Source organism: Petaurus breviceps, unplaced genomic scaffold, assembly GCF_028583685.1.
Source record: "Petaurus breviceps papuanus isolate PSGF00001 unplaced genomic scaffold, PetGlider_PUasm1.0 64, whole genome shotgun sequence".
Classification (NCBI taxonomy): domain Eukaryota; kingdom Metazoa; phylum Chordata; class Mammalia; order Diprotodontia; family Petauridae; genus Petaurus; species Petaurus breviceps.
Genome location: NW_027186428.1, coordinates 3,285,613 through 3,306,525, shown reverse-complemented (window position 1 = coordinate 3,306,525; position 20,913 = coordinate 3,285,613). Strand labels below are relative to the sequence as shown.

The window sequence follows — 20,913 nt, the reverse complement described above, 5'->3', positions numbered from 1 at the left end:
AAAGGAGGGTTTGGTTAAACAGGGACATTAATATAATCTTGGTGAAACTGTGACTTGGTTCAGACATTCTGGAAAGCAATTTTTAACTATGCCCTAAAATCTATTGATAAAAAGGGGGAAGAGTCAAGATGGTGGAGTAGAAGCAGGTCCCCGCAACTCTGGCTTCCACCTTCCCCAATTCACGTAAAAGGGGACTCTGAACAAACTTTGGACCTACAGAATGCACAAAATGACACAGAGAAGCTAACCTCCCACAGAGGACAGCCTGGCAGGCTGGCAGGAATCGGCCAGTACAGTGCTCTGGGAGCCCAGCCCAGCCCCATGCTGAGCTTTTAGCCCCAGGGCTAGCCTGAACAGCTGCCCACTGGAGGGACTCCAGATCACCAGCAGCTGTGGTGGTCCAGAATTATCGAAACATAGATGCTAAGAACAAAGTGAGAGGTCAGTATACAGTGGACTTTGGGACCCAGTAGTTTGGAGTATGTCGGCTTCTGCTCCCAGGGTGAGAAGCTGCTGAGGGCTGCGGCACAGCCCCTGCCATGAGGCAGCTTCAGCTCCTGGCCGGCAGACTGTAGTGGGACCAAGCGACCAGTCTGAGGGGTAATCGCTCTTGCTTTAACCTGCTTGGATCTAGACTGCAGTTTAGGGTGGAGGTCTTGAGGTGTGTGTCCAGTTTGCCAGAGCATGTGGAGGCTTCAGAGAAGGTACCCAACTAATACCTCTGGCAGCTGAGAAAACCCCAGCATTGGGGACGAAAGTTCCCCTGTTGGGTAGCAGACTCCTAATGTGGCAAAATGCCCAAAAGTCAAGTAATTGAGTGGCAACATGACTAGGCAAAGGAAACAAAGCAAACAGAAGACTCCCAACATTAGACTCCCATTTTGGGGACATAAAGTAGCAAAGCATGGAACAGGAAGAAGGCAGTGAAGTCAGAACTCCTGCACCAAAAGCTTCAAAGGAAAATATGAGCTGGTTACAGGCCATAGAGGACCTTAAGAAGCAAATAAGAGAAGTGGAGGAAAAATTGGGAAAAGAAATCAGAATGATGCAAGAAAATTACAAAATGAGAGCCAACAACCTGACTGAGGAAAATCACACCTTAAAAAACAGACTAATTCAAATGGCAAAAGAAGCTCAAAAAGGCAATGAGGAGAAGTCTTAAAAAGCCAAATTTGCCATATGGAAAAAGAATCTCAAAACTCACTGAGGAGAATCATTCCTTCAGAATTAGATTGGAGCAAATGGAAGCTAATGACTTTATGAGAAATCAAGATGCTGTGAAACAGATCCAAACAAATGAAAGAATAGAAGGCAATGTGAAATATCTCATGGGAAAAACCACTGACCTGGAAAATAGATCCAGGAGAGATAATTTAAAAATTATTGGACTACCTGAAAGCCACGATCAAAGAAAGAACCTAGAAATCATCCTCCAAGAAATCCTCAAGGAAAACTTCCCTGATGTTTTAGAACCAGAGTGCAAAATAGAGGTTGAAAGAATCCACCAATCACCTCCTGAAAAAGATCCTAAAAAGAAAATTGCTAGGAATATTATAGCCAGGTTCCGAAATTCCCAGATAAAGGAGAGAATATTAGAAGCAGCCAGGAAGAAACAATTTGAATATTGTGGAAATACAATCAGCATAACACAGGATCTGGCAGCTTCTACACTGAGGGATCGAAGGGCTTGGAATGTGATATTCCAGAAGTCAAAGGAGCTGGGATTAAATCCAAGAATCACCTACCCAGAAAAACTAGGTATCATGTTTCAGGGGAAAATATGGTCATTCAGTGGAATAGAGGACTTTCAGGCATTCTTGCTGAAAAAAACAGAGTTGAATAGAAAATTTGACATTCAGATACAAGAAGCAAGAGAAGCATGAGAAAGTAAACAGGGAAAAGAAATCATAAGGAACTTATCAAAGTTGAACTATTAACATTCCTACATGGAAAAACAATAATTGTAACTGATGAAACTTTTCTCAGTATGAAAATAGTTGAAAGGAATAGAAATATTTTATATATATATATATATATGTCTATATATATATGTCTATATAGGAGGGTATGTGGGCATTATGAATACATATATGAATGTGTGTATATATGTTTACAGGTATACACAGGCAGAGGGCACAGGACCAATTTAATAGGAAAGGATGATACTTAAAAGGTGAAATTAAGAGGTGAGAGAGGAAGATAATGAGAGGAGATGGGAGAGACAGAATGGGGTAAACTATCTCATATAGAAGAGGCAAGGGAAAATGGCTACAATGGAGGGGAAGAATAGGGAGGCAAAAAGGAATGGGTCAACCTTATTCTCACTGAATTTGGCTTGGGGAGGGAATGAAATACACACTAAATAGGGTATCTCACCCTCCAGGAGAGTAGGGGGGCAGGGGATGAGAGGGGGGATTATGGAAGGGAGGTTAGGCTGGGGGGGAGGGAAATTGGAAGCACCCACTTTGGAAAAGGTATGGGATCAAAGAGAATAGAACAAGTGGGAGGTGAAATAGTAGGGAGGGAAATATAGTCAGTCTTTTACAATATATCTACTATGTTAATGTTTCGCATTAGCTACACATGTACAACCTATACTGAACTGTTTATCTTCCCAGTAAGGGTGGGTGACAAGGGAGGAAGGGAATGAATCTGGAATTCAAAGTTTTAAAATCAAATGTTTAAAATATATGTATATACATATATATATATATATATTTATACTAAAAAAAATCTATTAAACTCTGCACACCCTGTGACCAAGCAATACCACTACTAAAATTATATCTAAGAGTTTTTCCTTTTTTTTAAGAGGAAAAATATCTACAACAGTTCTTTCCATGGTAACCAAGAATTGGAAATGAAGATCTCTTAGAACCAGAAAACAAAGTTAAAATATAATCTACCATTCACCTCCTATGGGACATACTAAAATGAAAACAAAGCTAGTACTTTTTCACTATAGAAAAAATGTTGGGGGGGGGGAGTCAAGATGGTGAAGGAAAGGTAATCACTCACCTGAATTCTCCCCCAAACCTCTCTGAACACCTTTAAATAATTCCATAAAACAATTTCTAAGGTAGCAGAAGCCCCAAAAGGACAGGGTGAAATAATTTTCTGGCTGAACACAACTCTAAGATCAGCAGGAAAGGTCTGTCACACTTAGGTAAACTGAGCATAGTTCAGTGCAGGCTACACCACCATAGACCAGGCCCCACCAAACCAGGAACAGATCTTGGGAGTGACTGAATTAACAGCAACAACAGCTATTTCTGGACCTCTTGGCCCATAGATGGTAAGTGGGTCACAAGGGTCTCTTTGGTAGCACTGAGACAGATTCTGCTGCTCTGCCCATTTCAGATCTGGGCAGTCTCAGGTGGCAATGCCAGGGTGAGGATGAGTACTAGCACACTAGAGCTTGAAGCTGCAGTGGAGCAGAGACACTTATCACAGTAGCAGGGCAGAAAAGAATGCTTGGTCACTCATAGACAACAGCACAGGCCAGATCATACTTTAGATTATACCACCTTTGAAAAACTTAAAATTTACAGGTCCCTAGAAGTATCCCTGAAAACAGATGCACAAAACCCCTGAAACTTGGGACAGTGCACCCTCTACCCTTGGAAGTAGAGCCCTACTTTAACAAAGAGTTAAGAGTCAAGAAAAAGACTGGGAAAATGAACAAACATTCACATATTCATATTTCTCTTACTTGATTTTCAAAATCCTTTTGGAGCTCTTCCATGGCCTGAGATCAATTCTTATTTTTCTTGGAGACTCTGGATATAAGAGTTTGGAGTTTGCTGTTTTGTTCTGAGTGTGTGTTTTGATCTTCCTCATCACCAAAGTAAATTTATATAATCTGAGGATTTTTTTTTCCATTGTTCATTTTCACAGCCTATTACTTGACTTTTTAACTCTTTGTTAAGGTAGGGCTCTGCTTCCAGTGTGGAGGGTAAATGGGTAAACTGGCCAAGCTTCAGGGGTTTTGTACATCTGTTTCATAGATACTTCTAGGGACCTATAAGTTTTCAGTTCTTCCAAGAACTGGTCTAAGGAAAGGTATTTACTCCTCTCCTGACCTCTGCTCTGGTCTGAAATGACCACAAACATTCTTTTCTGCCCTGGAACTGTGAGGAAGGTCCCCTCTCCACTGCTCCCACAAGCTCTGCTATGCTGGTGCTCCTCTTCACACCAGGACTGCCACCCAAATCCAAGTATGGGAAAAGCAATAGAGTCCTACCTCAGTGCTAGCAAAGAGAACCCCTGTAATCTCCTGACCAGTTGTGCAATACCCCTACTTCCTATGGGCCAAGAGCTCCAGAAGTTGCCACTGCCAATTCAGTCACTCTCAAGATCTGCCCCTGGTTTGTTAGGATCAGGGTTGTGCTGCCATGGTCTGTGCTGGACTGTGCTCTCATACCCAGGACCAACAGACTCCTACTGCTGACCTTCTAAACTGTCTTTAACATCTGTGGGCTAAGAAGTCTGGAAACCACCACGCTGCCAGTGATTCAATCCCCCAAGGTCTGCTCCAGCTTTGCTGGGATTGGCACTGGGTTGCATTCCTCTTAGTCTGGTGTAACAGACCTTTCCTGTTGACCTTTCAGGTTGTTCTCGGCTGGAAATTTGTTTCACTCTGTCTTTTTGTGGTTTCTGCTGCTCTAGAATTTGTTTGGTCATTTTTTAAAGGTATTTGGAGGAGAGCTCAGTTGAGTCCCTGCCTTTATGCCAACATCTTGGCTCCACCCTCTCTGTTCTGAGTCTTTTTTCACAAGACTAATGTGGAAATATGCTTAATATGATCATATATGAATAGTCTATATCAGATTGCATGCCATCTTAGGGAGGGTAAAGTGGAGGGACAGGGAAACTTAGAACTCAAAATCTTATAAAAACTAATGATGAAAAACAAAAATTAAATTTTTTAATTAATTTAAAAATTAATTTTTTTATTTTAAATTCAGATTGAATTTTTTCTTTCATAAAAATATAAGTTCTGGGGGCAGCTAGGTGGCGCAGTGAATAGAGCACCAGTCCTGAAGTCTGGAGGACCTGAGTTCAAATGTGGCCTCAGACATTTACTAGCTATGTGACCTTGGGCAAGGCACTTAACCCCAATTGCCCTGCCTCCCCCCCTCAAAAAAAAAAGCAAAAAACATACCAAATCTTTTTAGATAAAACCAAAACAAATCCTTACAAGAGGGAAATATGAAGGAAAGGGGATAAAAGAGGAGGAAGGGGGACAGGGGCAGAGGGGAAAAACAAAATTAATTCTAAGCAAACCACTCTAAATAATTTATATGCAAAAATATTTATAGCTCTTTTTTAGTAACAAAGAATTGGAAATTAAGAGGGTGCCCATCATTTGGAGAAAGGATGAATAAATGATAGCACTGAGAAGATTAAGATTGACTTTGATCCTGTAACTTTTTCTTATTGATCCTCTTTCAATTAATTGATTTTGTCCTGTAACTTCTTAAGTCTTTGTTCTTTGACTCTGAACTTACTGCAGAGTTCAGCTAGCCTGTAATGGATTAAGTTTAAAAATTCAGATCTTCTTGCCTCAAGGAATTTTGCTAACCTTGGAGAATGTATGTGAAGAAAGAGATCACTGCTATATAGCCCCCAGTACCAAACTTCCAACCAATCATATTGTTTCCTGCTCTTCAGCTCTGTAAGCAATCATGTTGCCCTTAATTCCATGATATAACCTACTCTGTTGTGTTCTTTATTCTATACTCCCCAAAACCTATGTAAGAGAAACTATCCTCTTGCTTCAGGTCTTTGGCATAAATGGAGGCAAGCCACTGACCCCTACTATTGACAGGTGGCATGCCCCCATTAATATGTTATCTTGTTCAGAGATTTGCCTACATTTACCTTTCTGTTAAATTCCATCTGTGACATTTATGTAAATTTCATGAAATACAACTACTATAATGTAAGAAATGTTGAAGGTGATGGTTTCAGAGAAATCTGGGAAAACTTGTGTGAACTGATGCTGAATGAAATGAGAAGGAAGAACAATTTAAACACGACAATATTGTTGAGATAACTTGAAAGACTTGGAAAAATCTGATCAACATAAATGATCCATCACAATCTAGAGGGCTAATGATGAAACATGCTACCAACACTCCTGAGAGGTGACTCAGAGTAAAGAATAAGATTTCTTTTTTTAACATAGCCATTGAAAAATGTTTTGCTTTGCTATATATGTTCCTAACAGGAGTTTTGCTTTTCTTTTTCAATTGTGGATGGAAGGACCAGAAGGTAAACTTTTGCTGATTGAAAAAAATATTAGTTATTTTTAAAGAAGTAAACACAAAATGAATATAGAAGAGATAAAATGTAATTTCTGGACATGGAAGTGAGTTGCAAAATTAGCAACCAGGTGGAGAAGGAAATGAGGATAAGCTTCCTATAGGCGACAGTAATTGAGGTAGGCTTTAAAGGAAGCTAGACAGTCATAAGAGGTAAAGTAGAGGTAAAGAAGAAGTGAATTTCTGACATGAGAGACAGAATTTGGAAGATATATGGAATAGAAACGTCAGTTTGGCTATAACATATAACATATGGAAGAGAATAATTTGCAGTAATTCTGGAAAGGTAAACAGGAGTTAGGATGTGAAGGATTTTAATGTCAAAAAAGAGAAGTTTATATTTTAATTCAAGAGACATGAAGTAGCCATTGGGGCTTCTTGAGCAGAATAGTTACATTTGCTTTAGGAACATCAATTTGGCAGCTATGTGAAAGAAGGGATGGAGAGAGTGGAAGAGTGTGGAAAAAGAAGGGTCAACTAGAAGGCCAGAAATGGTTCAAGAAAAAATAATGTTAACAAAAGTAGAAGTGGATGATTTTCTTGAAAGGACAGTAACATCAAATGAAGGATTTGGGGGTTTTATTTTTAAGTAGATCAGGGCAGATCATAGAGTTTATAAACTGTACAGAAGGACTAAGTGGATATGGCAGACTTAAAATTAGAGGTAAAGGACTAAAAGGGCAAGCTGCCAAAGGAGAAAGGATAAGGATGGTATCAAAGGTACAAATAGAAGTGTTAGTTTGACAAGAGAAAGGTTTCTTTCTCCAAGATTTAAATAAAGGAGGTGTAACAGTAATAGAATTTAAAGATCCCCCTGTATTGGCTTGGTTTTTGGATTGATTGTGTTAAAACCCAGAGCTTGTTAATCCCACTTGTGGGGTGGACTTGTTGATATGAAAAGAGAGTGCTGAACTGGGAGGAGCTGGTGACGTAAATTTAGAGAGACAAAAGCAAAGACAGAGGCAGTAGAACTTTTTGGAAGCAGCATCTTGGAGGCAGAGAAAGACGGAGAGGATTGCTGAGGGCCAGTTTGAATTGCCCAGGACTTTTGAGAGCTACCACCCAGAGCTGCCAAGGACTGAGGAGACATGGTTGTTATGCTGGTACTTTGTCTGTTTTGATGTTGTTTTGCCAGATTTGTCCACTGGTGAAAGACAGTCCTGTTGTTGCAGAGGTCCTGGAACCTTGCTGTTGGTTCAGAGCTCCTGAGACTGTTCTGCAGACAAGAGAGTGAATTCTCCCCACTGGTGAAGGACAGTGCTGTTGTTGCAGAGGTCCTGGAACCTTGCTATTGGTTCAGAAGCCCTGAAGAAGGATTTTCTTGTTGTTTGTTTACATAAATCCTGGAAGAGGGTTTTGCTAATATTTTCAGGGGTCCTAGGACTGTTCTGCAGACAGAAAATGAATTAATGAAGACACTGGCAATGTATCTTGTGGTCTTGCTAAGCTTTGTCTCCCCAGGAACAAAGATTGCTGAGAACTTGCCTCGTGTCAAGATGAAGAAAAGACCTCTCTTTGGGTATTAAATGCTGTGATTAAGCTTGTTGTAACTCTGGGGTAGATTCAATTGTGATCCAAGGGTGGGGAACTTTTGACTTTTTTGTGCTCTGTGATTGACCAAATGAATGTACTTTACTTATGACTAGAAACTAATCTCCATTTGAGAAGAGGGGCTTTGTGGTTGACTAAATGAATGTACTGCCTAGGGGTGGAGTAGTACTTAGAAGAGGGTCTTTGGGATTGACTAAATGAATTATAATGTCCAGCGGTGGAGTAGTACTTGGAGATTATTGAATTATACTTGGTGAATGCTGTATTTTGAATTATGCTACATTTTGATTTTCTCTGTTCTTAATTTTTCACTGAATAAAAAGGAGAGCACCTATGCTGGTATTTTGAACCATGGGAAGTTGCCTTTGCTTGGCATTACAGAAGGACAAAGTGGAAGGTGGTACTGAGGTAACTTAAAAGTACAGTATAGAATTTGAAGAGGAAATTCAAGATGGATGGTCATTATTCTTTTCAATAAATTATGAGAATTTAATATGCTAAGAGGAAGGAACAAGAGGATAGTGAAGAGACTTGAGAGAAGAGAAGGTTTACAAAAGATTCCATGGCAATAAGAGAGTCATGCAGGGAAGAAAAAATGGATGGCCATGCAATCCTGATATTACATAACAGAAATCTGTAGTGAACCCATTTATGTGGTTCCATTCATCACATGAACATTCAGCAGAAAGCAATAGAAAATTCAGATGATGGGAGTATTCTCTTGTGTCTACAGAAGTGTTACATGCTGGCTAAATCCTTTCCCATGTTAACCACACATACAGAGAGTTTTTCTCCTAAATAGGAAGCACTCAAGAAAGTATTCTAGGATTGGGGCTTGGGAAGGTATGAGGGTAAAGAGGACAAGGGGCAAGGGATTCAAAAGTAAAGGAAAAGTCTAGTCATACCAGACCTCAAACTGTATTATAGAGCAGTAATTATCAAAACAATCTGGTACTACCTAAGAAATAAAGTGGTAGATCAGTGGAACAGATTATGTACAAACTGCCTTATGGTAAATGACCATAATTTATTAGTATATGGTAAACCCAAAGTTCCAAGCTTTTGGAACAAAAACTCATTATCTGACAAAAACTGCTGGGAAAACAGTACAGCAGAAACTATGTATAGACCAACATCTCATATCATATACCAAGATAAGATCAATTTGAGTACACTATTTATACCTAAAGGGTGATATCATAAGCAAATTAAGAGAGCATGTAATAGTTTTATCTGTCAGATTTATGGATAAGGGAATTCAGGAACAAAGAAGATATAGACAGCATCATAAAATGTAAAATAATTAATTCTGATTATATAAAATTAAAGTTTGGGCACAAACAAAACCAATGCAACCAAAATTATAAGAAAAGCAGAAAACTGGGGGGCGGGGGTGGAACTTCTGTAACAAGTATCTGATAAAAGCCTCATTTCTCAAATATATAGAGAAGTGAGTCAAATTTATAAAAATACAAGTCATTCTCTAACTGATAACTAGTCAAAGGATATGATGATCAGGCAGTTTCAAAGAAATCAAAACTATCTATAGTCATATGAAAATAAGCTCTAAATCACCAAGAAAAAAATTGTGGAGAAAGAGTAAAGGTATCACTAGAGATGTACAATCAGAAAAGTAGTTGGACCAATTATGAAGATATCAAGAAACAGCCAATTGCACATGCTCTACCAGTATCTATGCAACATCAAGCAATCCAGAGAAAAGTCCCCCAGGCTATTAGAAGAACTCCCAGTCAAGGATTTAAAGAAGGACATAGCCACAAACTGCCAAAGATAAAATGATACAGATTATTTTTGAACCTTACTGTTTGAGTGAATACCCACACCAATTAGACTAAAGATTCACTTAAGTGCTTTAAAATGTCATCACACAGGATGTGTGTGGAGTGGAGAGGCAAGGTAGGAAGATGAACTAGATTAGAAAGCTCCGGCAGCAATATTCCAGAAAACAAACTGCATGATGGTGAGAAAAGAGAAGGTAAGGTAATCATTTTCATAGCACCTATTATGAGACAGGCACTGTACTAAACACTTTAAGAATATTATATCATCTGATTCTCACAACAACCCTTTGAAGTAAGAGCTGTTATTATCCCCATTTTAAAGCTGAGGAAACTGAGGTAAACAGAAGTGCTTGCCCAGGGTCACACAGCCAGTAAGGGATAGGGACCTGGCCTTCCTTGATTGATTCCATGTCCACAGCTCTATCCACTGCACCACTTAGCTACCCTATGAAGACTTACAGGAAAGATACGAAGATAGAAACCACAAGATTTATTAACTGATAAGGTACATGGGATTGAGTGAAAGTGAAGAGTTGAGAATGACACCAATATTGCAAGCTTGGTTATCTGGGAGGATGGTGGAGCCCTCAATAGTTAATAGGAAAGTTCAGAAGAGCAGAAGGAATCTGGGGAGAAAGATAATGAGCTCTGGACACTGTTATTTTGAGATGCCTACAAGACAACCAGCTTGAGGTGTTAAAAAAAAAAAAGACAACTGGTGATGCAGGACTATGGCTCAAAAGAGAGACTAGATATGAGAATCATATGAGACAGATATGATCATCATACACATAAGGATGACAAATGAACCCATGCAAGCTACTAAGATCACCATGTGAGATAATACAGAGCAAAAAGAAAAGAGGTTACAGGACAAATCGAAGAAACTCCTTCTATTGATATAGGTCTGCTAGTCAGTCAGTCTGTCAATAAGCATTTAAGTGCCTTCTCATTTTCTTTGCACTGCATAGGAGTTTTATTTGTTCATTTGTTTGTTTTTTTAAATACAGAGACAAGTCATAGTTTTAAAAAGTTGCCCAGAGCACTGAGGAGTTAGTAGCTTGCCCAGGATCACACAACCAGTCTGTGCAAGTCATAGGTAGGACTTGAAGACGTAAGTCTTCTTGCTTCCCAGACCAGTTCTCCATACACCATGCTCAGTGTGATGCATTTATTAATTTCTCTTTACCAAGGCTTACCTCATTCCTAGAACCCTTGCGTCTATCTCTTTATCTATTCATTTCTCTTCCATTGCCAACTGCACAGGTATCACACATTCTAAAAACCTTCATTTAGCATCCTCTATGACTCTTCCCTTTCTCTGCCCAGCTCCTAAAAATGTCACATTCGTTTGCTGTGTCAAGCCTCCTCCCTCACTTGTGAGCCCTTTGCTATCTGGTTTCTGAAACCATCACTTGACTGAAACCTGCATCTCAAAGATTACTGATAATCTAAACCAGAAGTCATCAAACTACAGGCCCAACGGTGCCTGTACATCCATCCCATGAGAATTTTTAATGAAATTTTATTGTATTTTAAAAAGCAACAAGGCAGACCCCTGATCTAAACTCTAAATCCTTTGAACTTTTCTCAGTCTTCACACTGCTCAACTTCTCCACAATTTTGTGCACTACTGACCAACCTCTTCTCCTGAATATTCAATTCAATAAATATTTACTAAGTGCTAACTAAATACATCGCCTTGTGATAGGCACTGCCTCTCAAACAACTTACATTGTACTAGGCAGATAAAACACAAAAACAAATAAGTAAACACAAAAGCAAATACAAATTAATTTCAGAAAAGGGAGAGAGCACTAGCTTCAGGAGAAGGGGAAGAGAGTTCAGGAAAGGTTTCATGTTGGAGCTTACCACCTGAGCTTAGCTTTGAAAGAAGCAAGGGATTCTAAGAGGCAGAGGTGAGAAAATATTGTTTCCTCCCTTTGTTTCTGTGACATTGCTCTGTCCTGTTCTTCCTCTAACTTGTCTCACTATTTCTTGTCTGTTCTTTGTTAGATCAGCATTTCCCACCCTACAAACATGGGCTCCCCATGACAAAGAAGAAAGCCCTCTTAGTTTTCTCCTCTAATTCAATTCCCTATTGGTCTCATCAATCACTTCTCTCTACACCGAGGGTTCGCAAGTCTATAGAACAATTCCTAATTTCTCCCCAACTCTTATACCCCATCATAAACTGCCTGGTAAATAACTCCACCTACATGTCCTATAGGCATCAGAAACTCTACATGTCCAAAATAAAACTGATTATCTTTTCCTTCCTGCCCACTCTCCTCCCAAATCACACGTGCTCTACTTCCAAACCTCCCTATTTCTGTTGAAGTTAACCACCATCCTCCCACCTCCTCAATTCTTAGGGATTTTTTCCCCTAGAGATCTCAAATTCTGAAATTTAATAATTATTTGCCTTGGAAGGTTATAGTTAGAATTTCTCCATACTAGACTATACAGTTTCTACTTTTGTATTATTGTCCGTTTTTGATCACTCTGGAAGTTCTCTAAAATCAGTTACTCAAAATACAATATTTAACTTTTCTTCTTTTTCAGTGTTTTAATCTAGAAGTCCAATTACACTAAGGTTTGTGCTTCTATTTTCCAAATCTGTTTGGAAACAGTTGCATGACATCTCATGAATATCTGTTAGTTGCTTTTTAAGACCTAGTATGTTCTAAGATTGTTCTCTATTTTTATCTATTTAATGCTCTTCACTCTATGTTACTACTTGCTATTCTCATTAATGTTTTTCATTCTCAGGTACAGTATTGGTTTATATTTCTTAGCTGTTCTTTAGAGATATAAATATAGACATGCACACACACACACATATATATACACACAAATACAAATATGCATATATTTTCTTTTACTGAATTACAGACTTCCTTCAATTCTTTTCACATGCTCATTATCCAATTTATTTTATTCTTTGGTACTTCCATCCCAACCAGCAATGTTTCAACTTGAGAAGGGCCTTAAAGCTAAGGAGTCTGGACTCACATGCACATATAAATACAAGTATGCATATAGACATGCACATGTGTGCGTTTGTGTGCATAACCTGTTGCATGTTATATGCACATGTGTCACTTGTGTATGCACATATGTATGTTTATATGCATATGGAAATATGCACATACACATACATATTTCCCTACAAGCCACTCACTTTAGGAATATTCTACTCTATTATACTTCTGATATAATATAAGTCACACGCTTTCAAGAAAAAATAGCAGCAACAAGATAGTTTAAAGAAAGAGGTGGCAAGAATCATTTAAATTTTATCAGAAAATTTGGTAGGACATTTCTGTCATTACAAACCCAACTCCTTTCATTTTTCATAGTACCATGTATGATGCAATGTGAAAGCCTTCCAGCTGAATATAATGAATCCTGACATCTGAATTTTCCCAAAGTACAAGTAATATCAGCTATAGTAATGGCCGCACACATCATTCTTTATGTTACATGACATCTAGGTCTGCTTTAAACAAAGCCTGCTGTTCCACAGTTCAATTAAACATGTAGAAGAAAAAAGTAATAAAGAAAAAAATGCTTTCAAAAGAAAAGACCTTATCCACAAAGCAGTATCACAAAGTCACCTTTACAGCCTACAATATACTTCCCTATAGCAAATAGCAAACATAAGAAATGTAAAAGAAAAATCTTGCATTTTACACCTTTAATTCTCAAAGGAAAGGAGAAAATATAACTATGACAAAGTTTAAAATGCTAGCCCTCAATATTTTATTCTGACATGATTTATCAATGCATTTAAGTTTTAATATTCTGACTCTTAAGTATTATAATGGCCTTACCAGGATCATCTTAACTTTTAAAAGAATTTAAAGCATATGCAATATATTTCAAAGTTTACATCTGAAAATATTTGAAATGTTAATGAACATTTATAATAGTTTAAATACATAAACAAAAAATAATTAGCATTTAGAAAAAATGAACACAAGTTGCTAAAAATCACATGAATGGCTGTCTGCTCAGGATTCCTTGACTATATCTGCTCAATAAAAATGAGTTTTCACAGTATTTCACTGGCAAGGGAATGCTATCATTTAATTTTCAAGTTTTAGTAATGAAGTCAAATTTACTTCTCCATCTTCAATTAAAGAAGATAAGTGACCTGGCTTCCAAATGGCCTGAAAGTTTAGCTACAGAATAAAAGCAACATGGTTATTTTTAGAGCTGTACAGGCATAAAAATACAGCACTAAACTGTGACCTACAGCTATGCACAGCAAAGCATCACATCATGCGACAGTCTTAACTTTAGCTGGGAGCACATCTGTAGTTGCTTCAGACTACTGTTATTCAGCTCACTACCAACAATATATTTCCAAGCAATTTTAAACAAACATCTCTATCTGTACCTACTTGTTTCAGACTGCTTCCATGGACAAAATTACATTCAGAAGGAAGGAGATCATAATGGACCTCATGGAGAATAAAGTCAATTGTATTTTTTAATCAAACAAGATGAATTAAAAAGCAGCCTCATCAACAAAGAAATTAAAAGCATATTCCCAACAGACAAAGTAATTTATCAAGAACTCAGTTTAAAAGGTTAATTAAATAAGACAGGCTGCATCTTTCAACAATGAATACATCCAAGAGAACAGGATATGACTGAATAAAATCTCTACTTCAAGCAAAACTCTTTTGAACCACAACCACTACACATTGGACAGTAACAACTTAACAGGTATGATTTCGTTTTTTTTCCTTTACAAAACATAGCTCAAAAAAAAACTATTCTTAACCTTCTCCTAAATGTTAAATCCTATTTGCTGGTTACTCAAGGTAGCAAATATTATCAATTATTTTAGAAGTTGTTAAACTGGAATAATTCTAGTAGGAAAAACTGCTTGGATGCAATAACAACATATTTATGAGAACAAAATACATGTTTACCAAGTTTTTAAGCTATCTTGCTTGTTTGCCAAAACCTGGTTATGTATTAGAAGATTTCATAATTTACTAAAATGAAATATTACTCCATGACAAATCTACTTTAAATATATCAAACACTTCCAAGTCTGCCATAGAGTGATTCTACAGTCTCTTATGCAATTAACAAATGTATGTGATTTTTTCAGATTCTAAAATGCCACTTTTTAGCTGGATGAAATGGTCAAAAAGAGAATCCCATAAATCCACAGACTATCCAGGCTCAGATGTAGTAACAAAGACTCTGCTTCGGGAACTTACATGGCACCTAAAAGAACGTGAGAGGTTAATACAAGAAATTGAAAATGAACAAAAAGTGAAAAAAACTGGTGTGGATTACAACTGGCTAAAAAACTACCAGAATCCCCAAGCAACCATCCCAGCAACTGAACAAAGACAGCTTGAAGCTCTCTGCTCACAAGTTCAACCTTGCCAGACTGGAACTATTCTCAGCAGGTACAAATACAGGATTCCTTTTTTAAGATGTTTACTGACATTAGTATTAAACTCCTTATCTACTTAAGACTAGAAATTTTAAGCAATTATGTTGATTCCTTAGCTGTATTTATCAAACAGGATAGCAACTATAAAGTCCCTGTATTCAAAATTCATTTTTATGACTCTGCATAGCCCAAAAGAAAATATGATCTATTCTTTTTTGTATAACATACCACCTTTTGCACAAGGTTTCTATACCATCACTGGTTCTGTATTATTTAATATTGATTTCAAGCTTAGAAAGGATTCATTTGAATCATAATCCTACAAGTGACAATGGTTTAATGTTAATTATTTCAATCACTTAGATAATGGTACTACTTTCCTAGCAATAACTACTTTAATTTCAGAAATCTTTCACTAAAATTTTTGCATAATGTTTCAAAGGCCACATAAGGATGAAAGAATAAACTCATGTCATTTCTGTACAGAAAACCCTTCAAGGTAAAGTCAGTTCATATCAACAAAACATAAGTGAAAACTAACAAAACTGTAATGGATTCTAATCCTTCTCCAAAAAAATTAATCCTAAAATATACAAAAATCTCTTTGCCCAGTGCTCTGTGGATTTTTTAAAAATGTAACTAAAAATACATTAAGTATTTCAAAACTACATATTCATTACAAGTTTTTCTTCTAGATTTCGAGAAGTTTTAGCAGAAAATGATGTTTTGCCATGGGAAATAGTCTACATCTTCAAGCAAGTGCTAAGAGATTTTCTAACCAATGCAGAAAAGCAAAGTCAACAAGAGGAACTGGAAGACACACAGACTACAAATTGTTCTGTCCACTTTGGAGTTCTAGGTGAAAGTACCAAGAATTCAGATAAAGAAGAAATTCCCACTATTTCAAGTTACATTGATAAAAACACAAAAAATATGCTCCCCACATTCTCACAGAGAATATGGAATCTTCCATATTACTATCCATCAACTTAAGTCACTCATCATCACTCAAATATTTATTTGTACAATTTGAAACTTGAATCCACAACATGAAATATACTAACTTAGAAATGAGAAAATGTGATTATTTCATGTTTCCCTTTGTTACAAGGTAAAAAGTTTACAGTTCTTATAGATGTTCTTATATTTTCTATAATTATAACTATCCTTTGTTATTGTACAAAAAAATATAACATTTTCATTTAGCAGTAACACTTAACTAAAACATATATTGTGGCTCTCTAAAAGTAAATGTTTGAAATATTTCCCTGTGTTTTTACCATACCTCTAGCATAAACTACAGAAAACAAACTAATTTTATGTACTTACAATGTAACCAACACTTTGTAAACTGTGGATAACAAGGACAATTTTTTTTAAATAGCTACTATATGTAGAATAAAATGCATGCTTTAAAGTTATCAATTGTACTAACAACATAACAACCTGACAATGATCTGAAATACAAGTAGCATCCTAAAATGCATAATCTCTAGATTAACTGAAGGAAATGGTCTGGGTTTTAACCATATTAATAGTTGGTAGTCTCCTAGGACAAAAATTATACACTACTTAACTTCAAATAGGCTTCCCTCTTAAGTTCAAACAAAATATGAAAATAACCTAACAATCTTTAATATTATAATTAAGAGATTTATAATAATTCTATGAAAGAATGAAAAAGACTCATGATGAATCTTAACTATTCAAGAAGGTAAGTACCCAAGAGACAGACTTTACACAATGCCCTTAAGGTTGGCAAATATGTGAAGAAAATTAAAATTTGAGTTCTATCTCTAAATAAACACACAAACAAAAAAGAACTAAATTCTAAAATTAAGACCTCTGTACAGAGGGGGAGAAATGTTTAAGTTCATTTCTTTCTCCCTCACCAATCTTCTTTTAAAATTTTTGTTTTTTGCTAGAAATAAATCCCAAATCCAGTAATATCAATAAATGTATCCAGAGGGGCAAGGCCTTAACAAAAATCAAAATGACTCAAATAATAAATAAATCCATCTGTGCATCCAAATAAACCCAAAGGAAATTTCATATTTTAATATCTCATCTCTCTCCTGTATGTGTTATTTATGACAAATTGTTTCTGGAGAAGCCTAAATCTTTGAGAAAAACAGAGGTCCGTGGCCTTACATCAGTAAGCCCCTGAAAAAGGAGGCATCTTGGAACATTTACACCACCTTTCCACATCTCTACTTCCTCATCTGTAAAATAAGGGGTTGGATTAAAGTCTTGGGTCTTTGCCAGCTCCAGAATGAAAAAGGGAGAAAATGTAGCATTGTAAGAGTACCCACAAAACAAATGTTGAAAATGCAAGTCTGCTCTGAGAACTCTATGTAAATAGCACTAAAGTAGCTATCCCTTATTCACTGTGACACCCCAAATTGTTCTAAATGAACTCTAACCCACAAGATTTCTCCCTGAGGAATTTCTAGGTATCTACTGAAAGAGGGAAAATGTCAATTCAGAACCCAGGAATATTTGCAAACAAGGCTCTATCAATACTTTCCCATCCCTTAGATCAGAAGCAAGATCTTTCTAAAATCAACTATAATTACTTCCACTTGATAAGACTATAGACCAAAATAAAGAGACAGACTCAGGCTTCATAAAATTTTCCTCCTGGGCCCAGTAAGGGTGAGATAAGGAATGACAAAAAAGATCAATGGATAAAAGCTGTAAAGAAAACTTGATTCAGAAGGCTAAACTTCCTAACAACTAAAAGTGGAATGAGTTTCTTCCATAAAGAGTGTGTTCTGTTACTGGCGATCTTGAAAGAGAATACATAGGATTACTACTTAAAATTTCCTTTACGACATCCCTAGGAAGATAGAATTTGAACTAGATGACCTCCAAAGTCCCTTCAAACTCAGATTATGTAATTACAGCCTTATCTACTATCACCAGAGTATCTATTTTGAACTAACCAGTTCAATTAGAATATTTTGTGTTATAGTTATGGGAAGTTCCTAATCAACAAATCAACTTACCTTGTTATGCTGACTTTGCCATTTCCTCCAGTATTTAGTGCAGTATTCTTTACACAGTGGTGCTTACTACATGACAATAATGTGAAAAGTCACGTCTAAATTAGAATTAAAATTAAATTTTTGCTCATCAAAATTTTTGGTTGAATTTAAAATGAACAATATTGAAATTAATTTCCTAGAATATCCAAGCATTTCAAAAACCTAAAGAATGAACAAAGATAATCAAAGGATACTTACAGCTATGTTCTCTGGCCCCAAACTTTCAGGGGGGTGAAAAAAAGGAAATGATCATCTAGGAAAGTACTGTTTTAGACAAATTTTCATAAGACATGTATTTCTCATATTTTAGGCATTCTTAGAAGAGGTTTACTATTTCTCCAAGCTTCCTCCTATGCAGCAACTCTTAAATTTTTTCAAAGTGGTAGAACCCTTTAGCTTAAACAAATCTTTAGCAGGTAAAATTCTCTAAAATCATTTTTATGCCTATTAACAAATAACATGTGGTTCATTTTTTTAAGCAGGCTTGAAGTGTTTCAGGTTTCCTTGCAGTACAATTTGAGAAACATTGTTCTAGTGAATCTTTTTTAAAGGAAATAACCATTCCAACCTAGCTTTTTATAAAGTTTAATTTAGATTTTACATAATAGGTATACCCACAAGTGGCAAGGGAATCACTATCAAAAGGTTACTACACACTTACAATTTTTTTGGGTTGGGGGGGAATGCGATTTTCACTGAATGATTTCACTGAGGAACTTCCAGTGAGGAAATTCTCTTTACACATACATAACTGCAGCTCAGTCTTAAGGGTGGATACAAGGAAAGGGAAAAGAGTCTGCTCTTCAATGTGCAAACAATTATGTACAAGCTAGATACAGGATAAATTGGAAATAATCTTCGAGGGGATGGCGCTAGAATTAATAGGAATCAGGAAAAGTTTCCTGTCAGAGAAGAGATTTAAACTGCGACTTGAAGGAAGCCAGGAAGCAGAAATGAGGAGGGAGAGTATTCCAGGCAGGCAAGTAAAAGTGCCTAGAGCTAAGAGTCTTGCACAAACAGCAAAGAGGCCAGTTTCACTGTAGGGTAGAATACATAGGGGAGTTGATGAAGGTATAAGGAGATTGTAAAGGTAGGAAGGGACGAGGTTATGAAGGGCTCTGAATGCTAAACAGAGGATTTTATATTTGAGGTAACACAAAGTCAAAGTTTACAGGGTACATGTGTGAGGTGGGGGATGTAAAATGTGGTCAGATCCGTGCTTTAAGAAGATCATTTTGACAACTGAGTGAAGGATGGACTAGAGTGAAGAGAGACTTGTGACAGAGATGTCAACCAGCAGGCTACTGCAACAGTCCAGGCATAAGGATGACGAGGGCCAGCACAAGGGTGGTAGCAGTATCACAGGAGAAAAGGTGGATCAATGCTGCAAAGTTAACATCAACATATCCTAGTCACAGATAATGTATCAGGAGAGGGAGGGAGGGAGTGTGTGTGTGTGTGTGTGTGTGTGAGTGTGTGTGTGTGTGTGTGTGTGTGTGGAGTTGAAGATGATGTGTTTGTTCACAATCTGAATGACTGCCCTCAACAGCAATAGGGAAGTCCAGAAGCAGGAAGGGTTTGGGGGAAAAAAGAAATTGCGTTTTAGACATAGTGCACTGAAGTTGTCCAATGGACATCCAGTATGAGATGTCCAATAGGCAGTTGGAGATACAAGACCATAAGTCAGCAGACAGGTTAAGGCTAGATAAACAGCTGTGAGAATCATCAGCATAGAGATAATAATTTCATCCATGGAAGCTGACAAGATTTCTCAGGAAAATAGTTTAAATGAAGAAGAGAAGAGAACACAGGAGAGAGTCCTGGGAGATAGCCACAGATAGCAAGACTTGACCTGGATAAAGGTTCAAATAAGGAGACTGAGAAAAAGCAATCAGATGAGAAAGAGGAAAAACAGGAGTGATTTCATAAAAACCTAGAAAGAAGCAAATATTTAGGTGATCAACAATATCAAAGCCTGCAGCAAGGTGAAGAAAGATGAGGATTAAGACCATTAGATTTGGAAATTTAAGATATCACTTGATAACACTGGAGAGAGGTGTTTGGGTTGGATCAGAAGCCAGATTAGAGAGTTAAAAAGAGTGAAAGGAAAGGAAGTAAAAGCACCTATTACAGATGTCCTCCTCAAAGAGTTTCCCCACAAAAGAGAGGAGTTGGGACAAGAGTTGGCAGAGATGGATGAATCAACTGATGATAGGGGAGACATGGACATGTTTATAGGTAGTAGGGAAACAACCAGTAGACAGAGGGAGAAGTTGAACACAATGGAGGAGGGGAAGCTTGAGGCAATTTGCTGGAGAAGACAAGATGCAATGGGATCACTTGGACATCTAAAGGGGTTTGTTTGCCTTGGCAAGAAGAGCATTCCTGAAGTAAAACGGGGTGAAGGAGGAGATAGTGGTAGAAAGAATTTGGGTAACATGAGATAAGGAGAAAAAGAAAAAAGGGAGTTCTCAGCATATGGTCTCAATTTTTTTCAGTAGGTTTTCAGCTGAAAGAAGAGGAATCATAGGGGTGGCTAGGTAGCACAGCGAGTAAGAGTACTGGCCCCAGAGTCGGGATGACCTGGGATCGAATGTGGGCTCTGATACTTAGCACCACACCCAGAAATAACTGGCCGTGTAACCTTGAGCAAGTTACTTAACCCCCAACTGCTTAAAAAAAAAAAAGAGGAATCATGGGAATTTTGAAGGGGGATGAAAAGATCTGGAAGAGTCACTCTGATAAGTGAAATAGTAAGTTAA

The 20,913-nt window shown here is 37.2% G+C and overlaps 2 protein-coding genes across 2 annotated transcripts in view; one reads left to right on the top strand and one right to left on the bottom strand.

The window, feature by feature from the left end:
* TDRD9 (tudor domain containing 9) overlaps positions 1–20,913 on the bottom strand; it is a 239,348-nt gene that overhangs the window by 213,071 nt on the left and 5,364 nt on the right. Inside the window, exon 2 of the mRNA XM_069103712.1 lies at positions 19,446–19,452. Within this exon, the coding sequence (XP_068959813.1) occupies positions 19,446–19,452 (7 nt within the window). The remainder of the gene's footprint in view (positions 1–19,445; positions 19,453–20,913) is intronic.
* On the top strand, positions 14,819–16,097 carry RD3L (RD3 like). The gene is made up of 2 exons (XM_069103711.1): positions 14,819–15,117; positions 15,800–16,097. Exons 1-2 carry the CDS (start codon positions 14,819–14,821, stop codon positions 16,095–16,097), a joined length of 597 nt encoding a protein of 198 aa, XP_068959812.1.